General features: G+C 37.0%; 3 protein-coding genes across 3 annotated transcripts; 1 reads left to right on the top strand and 2 right to left on the bottom strand.

Annotated features, from left to right (window-relative positions):
• Positions 1 to 1,582: 1,582 nt before the first annotated feature.
• Positions 1,583 to 2,250, top strand: EV154DRAFT_601318 (uncharacterized protein; the record flags this gene model as incomplete). The annotated part of the gene is made up of 1 exon (XM_051607223.1): positions 1,583 to 2,250. Exon 1 carries the CDS (start codon positions 1,951 to 1,953, stop codon positions 2,248 to 2,250), a length of 300 nt encoding a protein of 99 aa, XP_051459233.1. The 5' UTR covers positions 1,583 to 1,950.
• An 11,196-nt stretch (positions 2,251 to 13,446) lies between these two features.
• EV154DRAFT_479907 (uncharacterized protein) lies at positions 13,447 to 13,957 on the bottom strand (the record flags this gene model as incomplete). Its single annotated transcript, XM_051598297.1, has 2 exons — positions 13,447 to 13,547; positions 13,570 to 13,957. The coding sequence occupies 2 exons, from the start codon at positions 13,955 to 13,957 to the stop codon at positions 13,447 to 13,449; spliced, it is 489 nt and encodes a 162-aa protein (XP_051459232.1).
• Positions 13,958 to 14,849: 892 nt separating this feature from the next.
• EV154DRAFT_479906 (uncharacterized protein) lies at positions 14,850 to 15,218 on the bottom strand (the record flags this gene model as incomplete). Its single annotated transcript, XM_051598296.1, has 1 exon — positions 14,850 to 15,218. One exon carries the CDS (start codon positions 15,216 to 15,218, stop codon positions 14,850 to 14,852), a length of 369 nt encoding a protein of 122 aa, XP_051459231.1.
• Between the last annotated feature and the right edge of the window lie 2,623 nt (positions 15,219 to 17,841).

Genomic DNA, 17,841 nt, shown 5'->3' with positions numbered 1-17,841 from the left:
ACATTGAAACCTTGTCCACCAACAATTTTACTTTCAAAGACTTACTTCTTAAAATCAACATGGCTTCTGTTTACCAATACCATAAGGCTGTACGTATCAGCTTAAAAGTGAACGAAATATTCATCAAGCGTAATCCAAATGCAATTATGATCAATAATTACAATCCCAAAATTGTTCGTATGTTCAGATCAAATATGGACATTCAGTTTCTTTTGGATCTTTATGCGTGTTGTGCCTATGTAGTTGACTATGTAAATAAGTCGAACAAAGGTATGAGCCAGGCGTTAAAGGGAGTGTTTGAAAAACACAACGAAACCCGAAATAGCAACAATCTGGAAATGCTTAAATCAATCGCAACCACTTATTATAATGCTTGTGAGATTTCTACTCCAGAAGCTTTCTACAACATTTTGCAGTTACGTATGTCAGAAGCCAGCACGGGATGTATTTTTATACCAACCGCAAAACCCTGCAATCGGTTACACATGGTTAAAAAAACAGAGGCTCTAAATGAAGAATTTATGCGTAACCCTGGTTCGACAATTTGTTTTGAACCTTCGATTGTAGAGCATTACACTGTCCGTCCTGTAGTTTTCGAAAACTTAAATCTGGCCCAATTTGCTGCATATTTTGAATATTCTAGAAAAAAGCCTAGACAAAGATCCTCAGGTAGACCATTTAATGGTAGTGATGAGGATGGTCAGGGCGATGGTGAGATTGATGTCAATCATGACAATGTCATTCCGTCTAATCTTAGCGATAATGATCATGGTGATTTACCTGGTGAAGTTTACCAGCTTAATGGAGATAACAATAGATGAATCAAACGTCGTACTAAATCGAAAGTCATCAGATATTACAAATTTAATATTGATTCAGACCGCGAAGACTATTTTCGAGCAATCTTGATGATGTATAAGCCATGGCGTGATGAGACCGTAGAGCTTGTGGATGCGGATTGTGAAGGAGTGTATCGCCAATTTTTCACTGAAGTTGAAGAGGTCAGGGCAGAGTTCAATCGAATTGATGATGCTGTACTTGACGAATATAACAGACAGTCATCAGGAGAGAATGACGAGAAAGCTGACCGAGAAAACGGTGATGAAAATGAAGACAGTAAAAACAATCCCGAAATCAATCGTACTGAGCCAGGCGCTGAAGAAAATGATTTTGCCAGATATACTGCTGAGATGGATGATTCTAGTGAAGGTGATTATCACACCCGAGCCAATATTAACGAGGATATCAACAATAATGGCGATAGTACAAGTTCTCGTAAAACATATCTTCAAAAATTAGTTCTTCCAAACCTATTACCTGATATTGATTACTTCAATCTGATGGCGACCCTAAATTTCAAGCAGAGGTCATACCCGACTAGTCTCATTGGTCATGTTAGATATAACAAAGCCGAGTTTGCTCTGAGAGATGGTAGCAATGTCTCTTCTCCAGTTTATAATTTTGTGACTGGTGGCGCTGGTGCTGGTAAAAGTAAGCTTATCTGTGCCATTTACCAGTCTCTTTTGCGAGAGTTTGATTTTGGGAGAACGCGTGATATGTCAACTCCTTCTGTTCTTCTTAGGGCCCTAACAAGCAACAAAATGTTTTTTTTAAAGATCCCGATTTAGGATTTTATTATTATTTTTTTTTTTATTTTTTTTTTGTGAAAGGTTACAATTTTGCCAAATAGATGAATAAAAAATTAAATAGATATATATAGGCGATTAACAATAACATCGAATTTTCTCCAGTGCCAAAATTTTCGAAATATCCCAATAAAGGATTAAAATCCAACGACCCCAGAATCCTTCTATCAGATGAAAAATCAGCCAAATTGGGCTACTGAACTCACCAATGTTTTTGTTTTTTTTTTTTTGAGAAAAGAGTTTTGTTTGTGATCCTCTTCATTTTTCTTTACCAATTCTTAACTATCCAATTTTATTTAACAAAATGCCTTTCCAAAAGTACACTACCATCGTCATATGGGATTCAGCAAGCACCAAAATTTTGATCGAGTTGTTTTCCGATTACGTTGTAGACGTGGGTGTTATTCGCTCACCTCAAGCAAAGCTGAATTTGAACAAGGCAACGGAAGACGTTTTTAATGCCAGTGACGCTATCAACGGTAGAAGGGACTTTGCAGCGATGAATAACAAGTGGATTCGCCTCTGTGATACGTTCAGAACCAAAGAAAAGCTGCCAATGCTACTGGAAATACTTTTCCTCCTTACTGGGAGTCTTAAGATCTGATGGAACAGGAAATATGGAGAATGCAATAAAAATACAGTGGAGACATTGTTGTCGGTAAAGTGCAGATATGTTCGATTTCATAATCATTTGATGTCATCATCGAGTCCAGATAAAAGTTATTGAAATTAAGCAACTACAGTAACAGTTGGGATAGGTTCATTTTTGTTTCTCTAAGAATGAAAAGCGTATCGAAACAATATAGTCCGAGAAAAATAGTAACAGATAGTTTAGCATTTTGAGTGAACTTTATATTTTAATCCGTTCAAAAGGGTCAAAAGGGTCAAAAGGGTCATTAAAAATCAATGTCATAAATTTTGGAACAAGCTTTTTCCGGAAGTTTAAAGTAATCTTTAACAAAAAAAAAAAAAAAAAAAAAAAGTCCTTAATCGGGATCTTTAAAAAAAATACTTTTGTTGCTTGTCAGGGCTGTAAGGCTTACAACTACGTATTTTAGACTTCGTCTAAAAAACCAAAAAGGAAACAATCAAAAGTAATCACCAATAAGATGTTTTAGTTTTAACCCGCCGGCTGTTCCACTATTTTTTTAATATTTTGAGACTCCGAAATCATGTAATCAAAACAAAGAAAATGTTTATTAAAAAAAAAAACGCCTGCTACTCGACTTTTCGACTTTTGTTTAGACTTTTATTTAGAGATTGAGCTTGAACAATTATGTTTGGTTTTTTTCATCGGATCAAATATTTTCTAAATTATTGCTCATAATAACTCGTTTCTCCTTCGGGCTTTATTACTACAACAAGGACGGGAAATCTGAACTCTTTTATTGTTAGTATTATTTACAATTAATGTAGACTCAGGAACAAATCTATTCGCTCGGATTTTTTTAAAAAAAGTCGTTGAAAAACTTGAGCATGAAAAGATCACTTTGGGGATTCAGTTTCTTAATACTTTGTAAGCATTTTATTGGTTCTTAATTAAGTAAACGAATCAATAGAAAAAAGTCAAACAGCACAGCGGGTTAAAACTGAAACCTCTTAATGTTTAAAAATAATAGGAATGGGGAATTGTAAAAAACAGTCACGAACGTACCAATTTTTTGAGGGGGTGGCGGGGGTTTTCCCCCAAAAGGGACGAGGGGTAATCCCTCTTCCCAATATTACGGAACATAACATTAACATTTAATGAGTAAGATTGTTCTCAAGCACCAAAAAAAAAAAGATCAAAATATTCTTATATGATCTAAACTGAAGTACGCCATTTCAATTATAATCTTATTTATTTCGTGAGATAATAATTTTTTTTTAAAACTACGAAAACCACTAGACAAAATCGTACCTTTTTTACAAAAATTGACACAAAAATGAATCCTTAGATAACCAAGTCTCATAGAGAGAAAATGCTTTATATCACAAAGTATATGCCAGTTCTTCTTCAGAAACTTGAAGTTGAACATGTCATGGCATGTGAATCTGTGAAGATCTTTTTGGAAAAATACAACCAAATTTTATTGACAGCATTAAACGTCCTTCCTAGAGTAATGTTGACGCAGTTCGGAGAAGACGTGTTCCAATTCACTGCATACACATTAAAAACAAAGGATACGGGTCCTATATTCATGATAATATGATGGATGATGACAGAACTCAAAGGTACAAGGCGCATTATTGAATGAAAAATGAAAGATTCAATCATCGGATTGAAATTTTGAATCACCGGTTTCAATTTGAAAGCGCATAGCACTACACCCAGGTATATGCAAATGGAAGTTGCTCTCTGACACTTTAATAATTGCCATCTCCTCTACATAATTGTGGACGCAACTTTGGGATTAGGCCAAGTCTCTGTCTTTAATTTTACGGAAATGTTCCTCCAGGCAGTAAATGATCAATTGGGCCACCTAATTTTATGGCCATCAACCAAAAGAAGAATTCAAGAGGATAAAGCACGGCTTCGAGTTCCCTGACCCATACAATTTGTAAATCAAACGATCGCTAAATGTCTTTGGAGTTGTGGATGGGAAGTTAATTGTCATTCACAGACCAAAGGAAACGCGCGAGAGCTATCGCGACTATAAGTCGAATCTCTCCGTAAATTCGACAGCTGTTGTCACCGCGGACTACAAGTTTAGTTATGTGTACACTATTTTCATAAATTATTTGCACACTCTAGAAAAAAAATTGCTCACTTTTTTTTCAATTTCCGCACACTTTTTTATTTATTTTTTGCTCACTTCACAAATTTTTTTTTGCTCATTTGTTGAAAAAAAAATTGCTCACTTCCAGGAATATTTTTTGCACAGTGTGTGCGAATTATTTTAAAGGGGATTTTTATTTAAACAAGTTTCGAACTTGGACTCAGAATACCGGCAAAAGCCTTTCAAGTCGCTTATCAAGACATTTTGGCATGCTTCATGATTCTGGTGCTCAAAGTTTCGGCCTCCAACAGTTTTTCACGTTTCAATTTACTCTTAACAACAGACCAAAACTGCTCAATAGGGTTTAGCTCAGGGGAATAAGGTGGTAGATACACACACCCATACCCACGACTTTCGATAAACTTTCTAATATTATCGGGTGTATGTATGGGCGCATTATCCATAATAATGTAGTGTCCTTTGAATTCCTCATGACGATCCATCACATGGATAGTGCTGGCAATAAATTTGAAGTAATGTCCCGTAACAGTACCAATACTTTTCTGCATTTTACTACCACCAACCGTCTATCGTTTCTTAGAAGCTGCTGAATAGGGTACCCTTATCTTGACATTGACAATGCCATACGGGGATATAGCACCCAAAATTTTCGTAGTCTTTGCTCGTGTCAGTGGTTGGATAACCTCAGCTCGAGTGCCTTTTTTGGACCAAGCCATTGTTCGCTTCAAATTGATGTGAAAGGCGGACTCGTCGATGAAAACACAATTACTATTGTAATCCATGTCGGTTTGAATCCATCTTGTAACCCAGTCAAATCTTTTCTCAATGCTTACTGGCGAGTTTCTTTCTTTTGAATGAAAGTGTGCTTTTTTAAATGACAAGGCACACTTCTCTGTCATGAATTTGTAAACAGTTGTCTTGGTTACTTTCAATTCACTGAACTGGCTGTTAAGACTTTCTATTGCCTGATCCAAAGTTGCAGAAGGGTGATCGATAAACGTTTCTTCTAAATGCTTTTTATGCTCTTCATTCAATAAAGCAGGTCTACCAACTTTCTTTTCGGTTTTTTTGGTCTCCAATCCATCCCGCGTTTCAACAATCAAATCTTGGTCTTTTTTCAACCAGTCGTAGGCGGTTCTACGGGCAATACCTAACTGCTTTCCTGCTTTACCTGCAGTTAGGCCTTCTTCATAACCAAGGTAGAAAAAATGACCCTTGACATCGTCTCCATGTTTCTTGTAATAAGAAACTGGTCCTGATGTAGCAGTAGAAACCATCTTATTGCTTTTAATTGAGGCCTCGGGCTTTTCAGGTGGTTTATATTCCATATAGCTATCGAAGTCACCAGTGTCAGCGAGTGGGTAACCGTCCACGTCTACTTCCATTTCAACCGGTTCATTTCCATGTTCATCTTCCTGAAAAATACGAAGGTCCATTGGTTATATTTATGTTCGAAATTTGTGCGAAATGTAAAAGTTAAAGTGAGCAATTTGTTTTTCAAAAAGTGAGCAAAAAAGAAATAAAAAAGTGTGCGGAAATTGAAAAAAAAGTAAACAATTCTTTTCCTAGAGTGTGCAAATAATTTATGAAAATAGTGTATGCTGGTGAAAGTGGAAGGTGTCATGACTGACACCTTTTCAGTCAAAGCGATATACCCGAGGAGATGTTGTTGAATCCGGAGAATCACTTTTTCGAGGATGCATACATTCTGTGACGTTCGGTCTACGCATTGAGCTACAATGTCGTTATGCCGTACTTTCAGCTTGAATCCCATCTTGATCCGAACAAAGCAAGATTCAACAACAAATTCATGGCAATTAGTGTTCGAACTTTTCGAGCTTGCACCGATCTTGCGCCAGTTCGAACGAAGCTCGAACCGAGTTTTTGTACTCGAGCTTGCGCCACTTTTTTTGGGTTCGAGCGAGCTTCGATCGATGCTCGCTCGAAGCTCGCTCGGCTAAAATGTCGATAGTAGTCACTTTAAAGTTAAGGTCCTTGAAAGACTACAGATGGCATTTCCCCTTGATTTTAATCTTTTCTTCCCTTTACCATTTTTTTTTTATTTATGCTCTAATAATTCCAATTAAAATGCTTTGGACTTTTATTTAATTGTACAACCAGCAAACACATTTACCATAGAAAATGAAACAGTGTTGCACACTGTACCCAACTAAGCCAATTTTTTACAGCAACCATAGTAACATGACGTAGCAGAATTAATTTAAACTTTCATGTTCACAAATCCAAATGTATTATAATTATAGATGCAGTAATAGTTTGATTTAATTATCCGAATTTGGTGTTAAGGCTGGTGAAAAAAAAAAAACTTTTTCTTTTTCCAACTTCTATTTCAATAAATAACAATTTTATTGTCATAATTTTCTGTAATTAACATCACTTTGACGTGCACTTTGTGTAAGAAAAAGGGCGAGCGAGTTCGAGCTATCGTATTCGCAACCGAGCCGAGCTTAAGAAACTTCGAGCGAGCTCGAGCTGCAAAAAAACGCATCTGAGCGAGCTTCGACTGGAACACAATCGAAGCTCGCTCCAGAGTTTCGATCTTCATTCCGAACACTAATGGCAATGCACCAGGTTTTTGAAAGAACATTTGATATCCGGGTCAAGTGATGGAGATTCCTTTGCAAGTATATGTACATTTAAGATCAATCACGTTTGGTCAAGATTATTAATACCAGCTGTATTTTGTATAAAGTTCGCATCCATTATTATGATACTTTTTGTTATTACCGATAAAAAAATAATCGCCTTATGATTTGCTTCGGGAAGTGATCCAGCCGCAACTTTTGAAAAAAACACTTTTTTCGAAAGAACTGCAGAAGGACAACAACGAGATCTTTTAAACGTTTATGCCAACATGTTGGTGAACTAGTTTTAATAAGAAACGAGGCTTTTTCAAAGAATAGCGTACAGAATCATAGTCATGGTCAAAAATTTTACCGGAACGGAGATTTGGATTGAAAAAACGTCGTAAAGCATAAAACTTGGGTAAAGGGCATATAAAAAAAAAACCGACCTCCGGCCGGTTTTTTAGGCGTTCTTCAGACTGCCGATCGGGACCTGCGGCCCTCTCGTGTGACTGACGTTTTAGCTTATTTGCCGATCGGGACCTGCGGCCCTCTCTAACACTGAATGAATTAAGTTTTTATTGTTTATCAAAATTATTTTAAAAGTTTTATCCATAAGGGCTCGTGATAGCTTGTAAACGATACATATTTGCCTGAATCAATCACTTGGTTGCTGGTAAAAATATTATCGATAAATGTGTTTTTTTTTGTTGTGGATGTAACTGTATCCATTAAAGGTGATGTCAAATTATATTGACTCAGGAGGTTTACAATGCTTGATATTTTTGAAGAATAAGATGCAAAATCTACATTAAAATCCCCACCAATAGTAACTGATCCATGAGGGTGGTCCAAAATGAATTGCAAAGCTTCTAATATTATATCGGTCGAAGCATTTGGTGAGCAGTAAACACTGGCAAATAAACTACTATCAATGACCACAAGCGAAACACTGACTGAGCAATTTCTATCTTGAAAGTATTTACTATCAGAAGTATACCTGCGATTGTTTAAAAAGGTGTTATTTATAAAACAACACGATCCAACTGGTTTAGGATTTCCGGTTTGACCATCCTGTCTTGAGGCTAAAATAAAATTGTCTAGTTCAAAAACTTCATTGTTAGGCAAAGTCCATGTTTCACAGAGCAGAATGATATCAGAATTTATATACACTTGATCTCTTTGTATTTGGTCGATATGGGCTCGTAAACGTTGGACGTTGTGTGACAAAATTTGTGTCTCTTACAGTCCACTTATCAAATAAAGGAACGAATTTGAACGTACCATGTCTTTCTAATTCTTTTCGCAAAGAAGAAGGAGGAACAAATTTTTTTTTTTTTTTTGTAAATCAACACCAAAACTTTAGCGGAAGTTGCTTTGGAACAAGCAACGTACTTTAACGAAAGGCTCATTGTTCTTCTACCACAATCATTAACTACTACACCTTGATACGTACCACCTGCGACTTATGCACAGTCATAGCTTCGGCAGGAACAATTGGAAATTCGGTTCTCTTTAGCTTGATATGTCACTTCAAGTTTCGACGAATAATCAAAGTGCTTGGCTCAACACAGGTTCATAGGTTTGGAATACCCAACATTAATCTTAACGTTACTTGTTTATTACGCAGAGCTCTTCTACTTCTCTCATCATCGAGCAGAATCCAAACCAGGGTCGGTTTTCTTACCGTAGTATTGGCGTTAGATTTCAGTCTACCGTAATCAATTCGTTTCAAAACACCAATGACTCCATTTACTAAGCCATCAGACGTATCGATGTTAAATGTCATCATATACTGTGCATCGACTTTCAGTATGATCTTTTTTGGTAATCCACGAGTTTCACTCAATGATGCATCTTCTCTTGCTGAATGGAGCATCTGATTGACAGCGGTTTGACTTCTACAGTCACCGAGCACACGATCGTAGGCCGTGGAAACAGCCCCCTCGGTATCCATACTATTTAAAATGATATCATTGGTTGCCTTTACATTTCTGTTTGCATGGAATAGATTGATCGATTTAATTTTGCTGGGGGGAGGCAGAACTATTTTACCCTCCTCTAATAACTTCAATTGTTGTTCATCTAGCACCGCAACACAACTTTGGAACAAGGCTATATCAACCGGTGTCATTGAACCAGTGGCCAAGTTGTTCAGGGCAACAGCAAACGGAACATCATCACGTTCGCGCATGATTTCCATTAATTTGTGTACTTTGAATAAAGACCAAAGATCAAAATCAAATAACGAAGAAATTGTTAAAGTTGTGTCGGAGGCAAAGACCGAAGAACCACCCACTGGTGGTAGTTGTAAAAAGTCACCAAAAACAATAACACTTATACCTCCAAAAGGGATTGATGGTTCGAACATGTCTCGTAAACGCTTATCAATCCATCCAAAATGCTTTTTGCTGACCATGCTTATTTCGTCAATGATGACAAAGCGAAGATCTTTTAATGCGACTGCCATAGAGTGACCGACATCAGCAGACAATTGATTGATACATTTATCACCATTTTGGGATATGGGAAATTGGAATGCGCTATGTAGCGTCTGTCCTTGTATGTTGAATGCAGCTCTACCAGTTGGTGCAGTAAGAAGAACAGAAGGAGTTGACATATCACGCTCCCTCCCAAAATCAAACTCTCGCAAAAGAGACTGGTAAATGGCACAGATAAGCTTACTTTTACCAGCACCAGCGCCACCAGTCACAAAATTGTAAACTGGAGAATAGGTATTGCTACCATCTCTCAGAACAAACTCGGCTTTGTTATATCTAACATGACCAATGAGACTAGTCGGGTATGACCTCTGCTTGAAATTTAGGGTCGCCATCAGATTGAAGTAATCAATATCAGGTAATACGTTTGGAAGAACTAATTTTTCAAGATACGTTTTACGAGAACTTGTATTATCGGCATTATTGTTGAGATCCTCGTTAATATCGGCTCGGGTGTGATAATCACCTTCACTAGAATCATCCATCTCAGCAGCATATCTGGCAAAATCATTTTCTTCAGCGCCTGGCTCAGTACGATTGATTTCAGGATTGTTTTCACTGTCTTCATTTTCATCATTGTTTTCTCGGTCAGCTTCCTCGTCATTCTCTCCTGATAACTGTCTGTTATATTCGTCAAGTACAGCATCATCAATTCGATTGAATTCTGCCCTGGCCTCTTCAACTTCAGTGGAAAACTGGCGATAAACTCCCTCACAATCAGCATCCATAAGCTCTACGGTCTCATCACGCCATGGCTTATACAACATCAAGATTGCTCGAAAATAGTCTTCGCGGTCTGAATCAATATTAAATTTGTAATATCTGATGACTTTCGACTTAGTACGACGTTTGATCCATCCATTGTTATCTCCATTCAGCTGGTAAACTTCACCAGGTAAACCACCATGATCATTACCGCTAAGATCAGACGGAATGACGCTGTCATGATTGTCATCAATCTCACCATCGCCCTGATCCTCCTCATCTCTACCATTAAATGGTCTACCTGAGGATCTTTGTCTAGGCTTTTTTCTAGAATATTCAAAATATGCAGCAAATTGGGCCAGATTTAAGTTTTCGAAAACTACAGGACGGACAGTGTAATGCTCTACAATCGAAGGTTTAAAACAATTTGTCGAATCAGGGTTACGCATAAATTCTTCATTTAGAGCCTCTGTTTTTTTAACCATGTGTACCCGATTGCAGGGTTTTGCGGTTGGAACGAAAATACATCCCGTGCTGGCTTCCGACATACGTAACTGCAAAATGTTGTAGGAAGCGTCTTGAGCAGAAATCTCACAAGCATTATAATAAGTGGTTGCGATTGATCGAAGCATTTCCAGATTGTTGCTATTAGGGGTTTCTTTGTGTTTTTCAAACACTCCCTTTAACGCCTGGCTCATACCTTTGTCCGACCTATTTACATAGTCAACTACATAGGCACAACAAGCATAAGGATCCAAAATAAACTGAATGTCCATATTTGATCTGAACATACCAAAAATTTTGGGATTGTAATTATTGATCATAATTGCATTTGGATTACGCTTGATGAATATTTTGTTCATTTTTAAGCTGGAGCGTACAGCCTTATGGTATTGGTAAACAGAAGCCATGTTAATTTTAAGAAGGAACTCTTCGAAAGTAAAATTGTTGGTGGACAAGCTTTCAATGTTATCTTGAATGAAGTCCCTAATTTTTTTGTAGTCATTTCGGTGCATTTCAATTTGAGCTTCAGATTCTGTGTCCTCATTTAGGGGTACCAAAATAATGGCACGATCCATTGGTAGAAATGGTATATTGAAGCGGCAAATGACACGACCACCTCTTTTACGCTGACAAGAATGAGTGTGTTTATGTGTTTGCCGTTTCAACAAATGTTTCCAAGTAGCTTCAGTGCATACTCCCACATTACGTTCATGGGGGCTACCATCCCACTCCTTCTTGCAACTGATAACGGAATCTACAAATTCGCAAATTTGATCTGCTTCAGGTGATTCAGGATCCATTTCGTCTACATAGCATGGAGCATCTTTGAGCCAGATCAGCATATAGCATATGAACATGGGGAGAGCCTTACGGTATGATTTAGATAAAGCATGCCAAAATGTTTATGTATTTAATTAACCTACCTCTGTGTTGAAATTCGATTCTGAAGAAATACTCGCTAATTTCGTAGCCGGCAAAAGGTCCGTTAGGATCTTTCCAGGTTTTCTTCAACTCACGAAATTTATAGTCGAAGTAACGAGAACAGGTCACTGGATCACTTTGGATTAACCTTGCTTTTTCGGCATAGGCATTTCTTTTGCTTGATCTTCCGTTATAGTAACGTCATCTACAACTTTTTTCAAGATCACTAATAATTCGGGCCACTGGGTTTCGGCAGCCGAAATAGTCACGAAAAGCGTTGGAATACCAAACTGACGGATCATGGCCATTACGTCTTTTTTCTGGGCTTTCCAATATTCTGATGAGGAACGCACACCATTTAAAACTCTATAAGCTCGATCTTCGTTTAAATAGCTATCAACCATCTCGTCGTTTAACATCTCATTTACGCTATATGCCCCACCATTCCCCTTCGATTTTTGTCTAAGCATGATATTGACATTACTTGCCAATTTTTTTAGCATCAATGATCGATCAAGATAAAATAAGACGTCAGATCTTGTGACACACCTTCTGTCTTTTCTACGAGCAAACGATTTGGCCAAGTTTGAGGGTGATACCTTCTTTACCCTATTCTGTACCCGTTTGCCACAAAATACTTTTGGGAACGATAAATAAATACTATCTTCATCTGTAAGAAGTGAAAGAGGGATTCTATTTTCGCCAGGGGCCATTCTTAAGCTGCCATTGGCAGGATGGGAATCATCTGGAATAATAGCCGTTTCGTTACAGCCAGGATTTGGCTCAGTATCTTCTTGGTCTTAAGGAAATAATTATGTAAACATATTAATGATATAAAGCTGAATATACGAAGTAGCCCATACCACGTTGGGTCTCAGGATTATCATTTTCCTGATCAACCTCTTCAATTTCTTCTTCCTCAAGTTCCGCTTCGTTATCACTATTGTTTTGATTTTCATTTGTATTATTTGTGGGATCCTCATTTTCAGACAAGTCTTTAAAGAACAAAACAAACGAAAAAGAAAAAGAAAAGAAAAAAAAATAACAAGTAAGACAATGTTCACTAACGGATGGTATCTATATTTCATACCAATATCCGTCCCAACATAGTTTGTCTCAACCGTAGCTGATTCCATCCAAGTGTCATCCAACTCAATCTCATGTTCTATATAAAGAGGCTGCGTCTGCAAGAAGCTGGCAGCTATCCACACTTTAGCTGTGGAAATATTTCCCTTGATATAATCTTTTAAATATCTCATTCTACGAGCCAGGCTCAAATGAATAATGAAGCTATCATCCAATTGACGAGGGAGTGCCGAAACAGTCGTATCAACATTGACGGGCACGTTAACAATACCACCTTTGCTTCTGTATTGCCCACTATTGCCATGTAGTGTCCAGATTGATTGAAATACGTGTCTGGCAGCAACTAATCGTTCCTCCAATCTTGTCAAATCGTCGAAGCAGCAATGTGTCTCGGGAAAATCTAATCCATCAGCCAGTGCCAAAGTTGGTTTGACATTCTGCTTAATTTTATCTCTACAAAGATCGCAAAATCGAGCTGTCGTGTTTACATCAGTTGTGTTACTCGTGTTTACTCGGTTATTGTCTACGAGCCAAAAAGCCATTTCCACAATACTCTCGTCGCAATTCCAATCATTCCGTAATTTTTCTTTGGTGGCCTTGGTGTTGCAGTATTTACGAAAAAATAATCCACCGCAACAGCTGCATACCTTGGTACAGCCTTTTCTAATTAGACCCTCATATTTCTGTCTGACTCTTTCCCAGGCAATTTCCTATTTATAAGCATGTTAGTTTTCCATTTTTTTTTTTTTTTTTTTTTTTTTTTTAGAAATACAGTTAATTACTTCAGAATTAAGAGGTCTTCTGTTGGGTCTTTCAGAACGATCATCATCACCATCATCATCCCCAGATTCAACATCTGAATCAGATGAACTACTAGAACTTGATTCTTCAGGAATGTTACTTCTATTTTCAGGAATGTCATTTCTATCTACAGGAATGTCACTTCTATCTTCAGGAATGTCACTTCTATCTTCAGGGACCAAACTCGTCTCACGGTTTCTTCTTGCTCTTTCGGCTTCTGCCTCCAAAAAAAGAGGATCATTTTGAGCACGATTATGTACGTACTGCCTCATACGGGCCCGGTGTGCTTCATTTTCCTCCGGGGTAAAGCTGTCTCGTTGTTTACGCTTCAATAAGTTATTTCTTTCCCGAATTCTACGCGTTTCCTCGACCTCGTTTTCTTCAATTCTCTGCTGTCGTAATCGCAATTGATACTTTCTTTGCGCCAACTTGTTCTTTTCTCTTCTGCGTTCAGCCTTTTCTTGTGCCGTAAGCAAATCAAGTGACATTTTACGTTACTGAAAAAAAAAAATAAAAAAAAAGAACCCAAAACAAGCAGCCCTTTAAATTATCAATTTTTCTTGGCCAGTCACTCCATCTAACTTAAATCGAAGGCCGTGAATCATCAGATAGTCATAATATGGATATCATGTTCGGCCGTTCAGGACTTACAGCCCTTCACTCACTAAGCAATTTAAATCATGTAAATGCTTATTGTATATATGCTATGTTTAGCCGTTTGGGACTTACAGCCCCTCACTCACTAATCAGTTACAATCATGTAAATGCTTATTGTATGTATGCTGTGTTTGGCCGTTCGGGACTTTCAGCCCCTCACTCACTAATCAATTTTAATCATGTAAATTCTTATTGTATGTATGCTCTGTTTGGCCGTTCGGGACTTACAGCCCCTCACTCACTAATCAATTTAAATCATCTAAATGCTTATTGTATGTATGCTGTGTTTGGCCGTTCGGGACTTACAGCCCATCACTCACTAATCAGTTAAAATCATGTAAATGCTTATTGTATGTATGCTGTGTTTGGCCGTTCGGGACTTTCAGCCCCTCACTCACTAATCAATTTAAATCATCTAAATGCTTATTGTATGTATGCTGTGTTTGGCCGTTCGGGACTTTCAGCCCCTCACTCACTAATCAATTTTAATCATGTAAATGCTAATAGTATGTATGCTGTGTTTGGCCGTTCGGGACTTTCAGCCCCTCACTCGCTTATATATTCAAATTTTTAAAAAAAAGTGTGACTTCTGAAAAGTGATGATATTTTTAAGCACTGTTTTTGTTGGACATAGTATTTTTTTTTACCCTTTTTCCTTAGGCTTTCTAACTCCGTAAATACTCCGTGAAGAACGCCAAAAAGGCAAGGACAAAAAAAATGTCATTAGTTCAAATGATGTAAGAAGACAAACTGCAATTTTCTTTGCCTTGTGATCCATAGTTTGTCCTTGGCAAGCAAAGGAAGGACTTCATAATTATCATAGATATACTGGCGCACTTGTCCACGGAAAGTTTCCATAATTTCGAGCATACTGGTTTCTGCATGCAAATCGGTATTGAGGTGCTTTACCATGGTCATAAAATATCCCCGAGAACATAATTTCTTCCAAGGAGAGGAAGGTACCAGCCAGGCAATAGTCTTATAGGATTCATCGGTAGAAGACCTAATAGCTTCGACGGATGGAAGGAGCCATTCACGCATGTTTCTTTTCGTATCCCGTGCAAAGTTCACCTGATAATGGTCAGGTGACATAAATGCTTCCAAAAAGTCACCCACAAAGACCCGATCGCCAGCAAGAACAAAATTCGCCTGAGAATAGGACTCCACCTGCTCACATCATCAAGGTTCAAAGCAACGAGCCTACTCTTCATCTGGGAAACGAAGTTTGGCATGTTCAACGTTTACTTATCTCTCGAAATTATTTTTAAAACTATTGAGTTTTTTTCCATAGTTCTAATTCGTATTAAACTTATTATCGGCGAAACAGAGGATTTTTTTAATTTTTTTTTAATTGGTACAAAAATAAGAAAAAGTTGAATATATTTAATGAAATATGGTTTTAGATAACTATGAGAACTATCGCTGGATCGAATGTTTAAATTTGTTTTCATTTTCCATAACATTTATTCAAACTTTTGGTATATGCTACCATTAGCCGATTGGTTTTCAACGTCTGAAGACAAAAAGTTATACTTAGTTAGACAGCTGTCGCAATCGAAGAAGTTAGTATGAATGGTTTTCAACGATAGTCTATCAATTACAAATATTGTTTAAACCTCTTTTTTATATACGACGGTCATCATGCGGTTGAAAGAAAATATCCAATTTATTTCAGATTCGTTTTTGCAAGCAAGTGATTTGTTTTATGAAATTTCTGAGCTACCTGAGGATTCACCAATTGAGTTTACGCCATAGTTTAGCATATTAATAATATTGAAATAATGAAGTGGTGTTTTCAAGTCAAACATTTTGAAGACCACTATGTTTAGACTAAACAGGAAAACCAACGAACGTTTTAAAAATGTGTATCTGACGTTTTCGTGGGAATTGGACAAAGAACTCTCCGTGCTGTAATATTAGAAATAAATCTTTTCAATATTTTTATTTTGATAAAAAAATAATCATTACATTAATGATGTTAAAAAAATATAGTTAAATCACTATAAACTGTCACAAGGCGAGCTAACTTTAACGGGGAACGACAGTCTCACCTGCTAGAATGGAGGTGGTTTGGGGGAACGAGGAAAATCCATTTAAGAAGACGGCCTATGGTAGTAAGCATCAAGTTGTTATCTTCTGAAAAACAACATTCGTTTTTTGCGGCATAATTGTTTTGTTACAGGGGGACTATTTTATAGCGGGACGTTTTTCTAGAACCGAATATTTTTGAGCAGAGACATATCATTGTGGCTGCGGGCAAACGCCTCCTACAAAGAGTAAGACTCATAACTTTACATAAAATCGAAAAAAAAGAGTTCACATCAAAATTGACTATTAGAGAGAAAGTCATAACATAAAAATTGAGTTTTAAGTACAAAGTAAGTGTCTTTACTTACGAAGAACTTGCAAAAAAAAAACAATACTATGCGGGGTCCGGGGTATTGGGGGAGACATTACCCTCTCCTCCCTCAGTATAGTGTAAATAGCTTTAACCACTACTTGTAAAGCTCTAAAGATTTAGCGCAAAACAATTTTATTAAGAAATAAATTATTATGAAAAGAGTGAAAGTACAAAAACTGATTAAAAAAAAATACTAGCGGGCTTTTCACCGGAACTGTGTACGGATATCTCCGCTCTCTACATAAAGAGACGTAGTAATGTAGTATTTAATGAGTGGTAAATGTAAACACCATAATGCTTTTAAGCAACGATCTTTTTAGTATTAGCATCTGAATATTTTTACAGAGATAGAATTCAAAAAAACTAAGTGCCCGGATGTTTTCTCACCCCCAACACAACGCACCGTAGCATTACGCATTACATCATCATGCGTAGAAAAACACTCAGTACGCCCTTTTTACAAACAATACATTGTTAATAAAAAAAGAACTAAAAAAGTTATGTTTTAAGTGTGTGTCCTCTGAAAATAACATATTAAATTATCAAATCTTTAATTATGAAGCAGAAACATTGCGCAAAAAATAGTTTATCAGATACATAAACAATTAATAATTTTGTGCAGATCAACTTCATAGTTTGTAGGTAGGGACATCGTTTTCTTCCTGATATTACAAAATGTATAGACAAACATGGATGTTTCCTTTAGTGTCAAACAGATAATACGCAATGTTGATTAAAATATAATGGCTCGTGAGCTTTATGACTACATATTTATATTTTAAGTTTTTCATTGCTAAAGCAGGCCTGCGGCAGCACGAGGCTTTTTTAAAGTGCAGCGTAAGGAAGCATAGTGAAGATCGTAAATTTACAGCAGCGGAGCGAAAGTAAAAAGTTTTACTGAATCAAGGTTTTTTTTTGAAATGGCCTCGTTTTAGTAAAATTTAATAAACCTTATTTCTATTTTCATTGTATTGCAACCAAATATGATTAACTCGGCGTTCTTTCTTTTCTATTTAATTCTATTCTTCGTTTTGGAAGTCATCTAGTGTGTGGGATAAGGTCAATTTTGTTAATAAGACATTTATTCACGATACTCATGCGAATACAATTACCGTTTAGTCTTTTTTTGCCCTTCTGCAATACGTGCAGAGATCTAGGAGCCAATAAAATATATTAACAGCTCTAAACTCATTCCAGTAGAAATTAAGCACAATCATTTGACGCCAGAAATTTTTTGCAAAACTAGTAAAGGGTCTACAAGTTAGTGGTTTAGATTACACTTCGGTCTCTTTAGATAGAAATACTGATATGAAT

The sequence above is a fragment of the Mucor mucedo genome, assembly GCF_025094135.1.
Source record: "Mucor mucedo strain NRRL 3635 chromosome Unknown EV154scaffold_30, whole genome shotgun sequence".
Taxonomy (NCBI): domain Eukaryota; kingdom Fungi; phylum Mucoromycota; class Mucoromycetes; order Mucorales; family Mucoraceae; genus Mucor; species Mucor mucedo.
The sequence above is the reverse complement of the archived record's forward strand: the minus strand, read 5'-3'. Positions and strand labels throughout refer to the sequence as shown.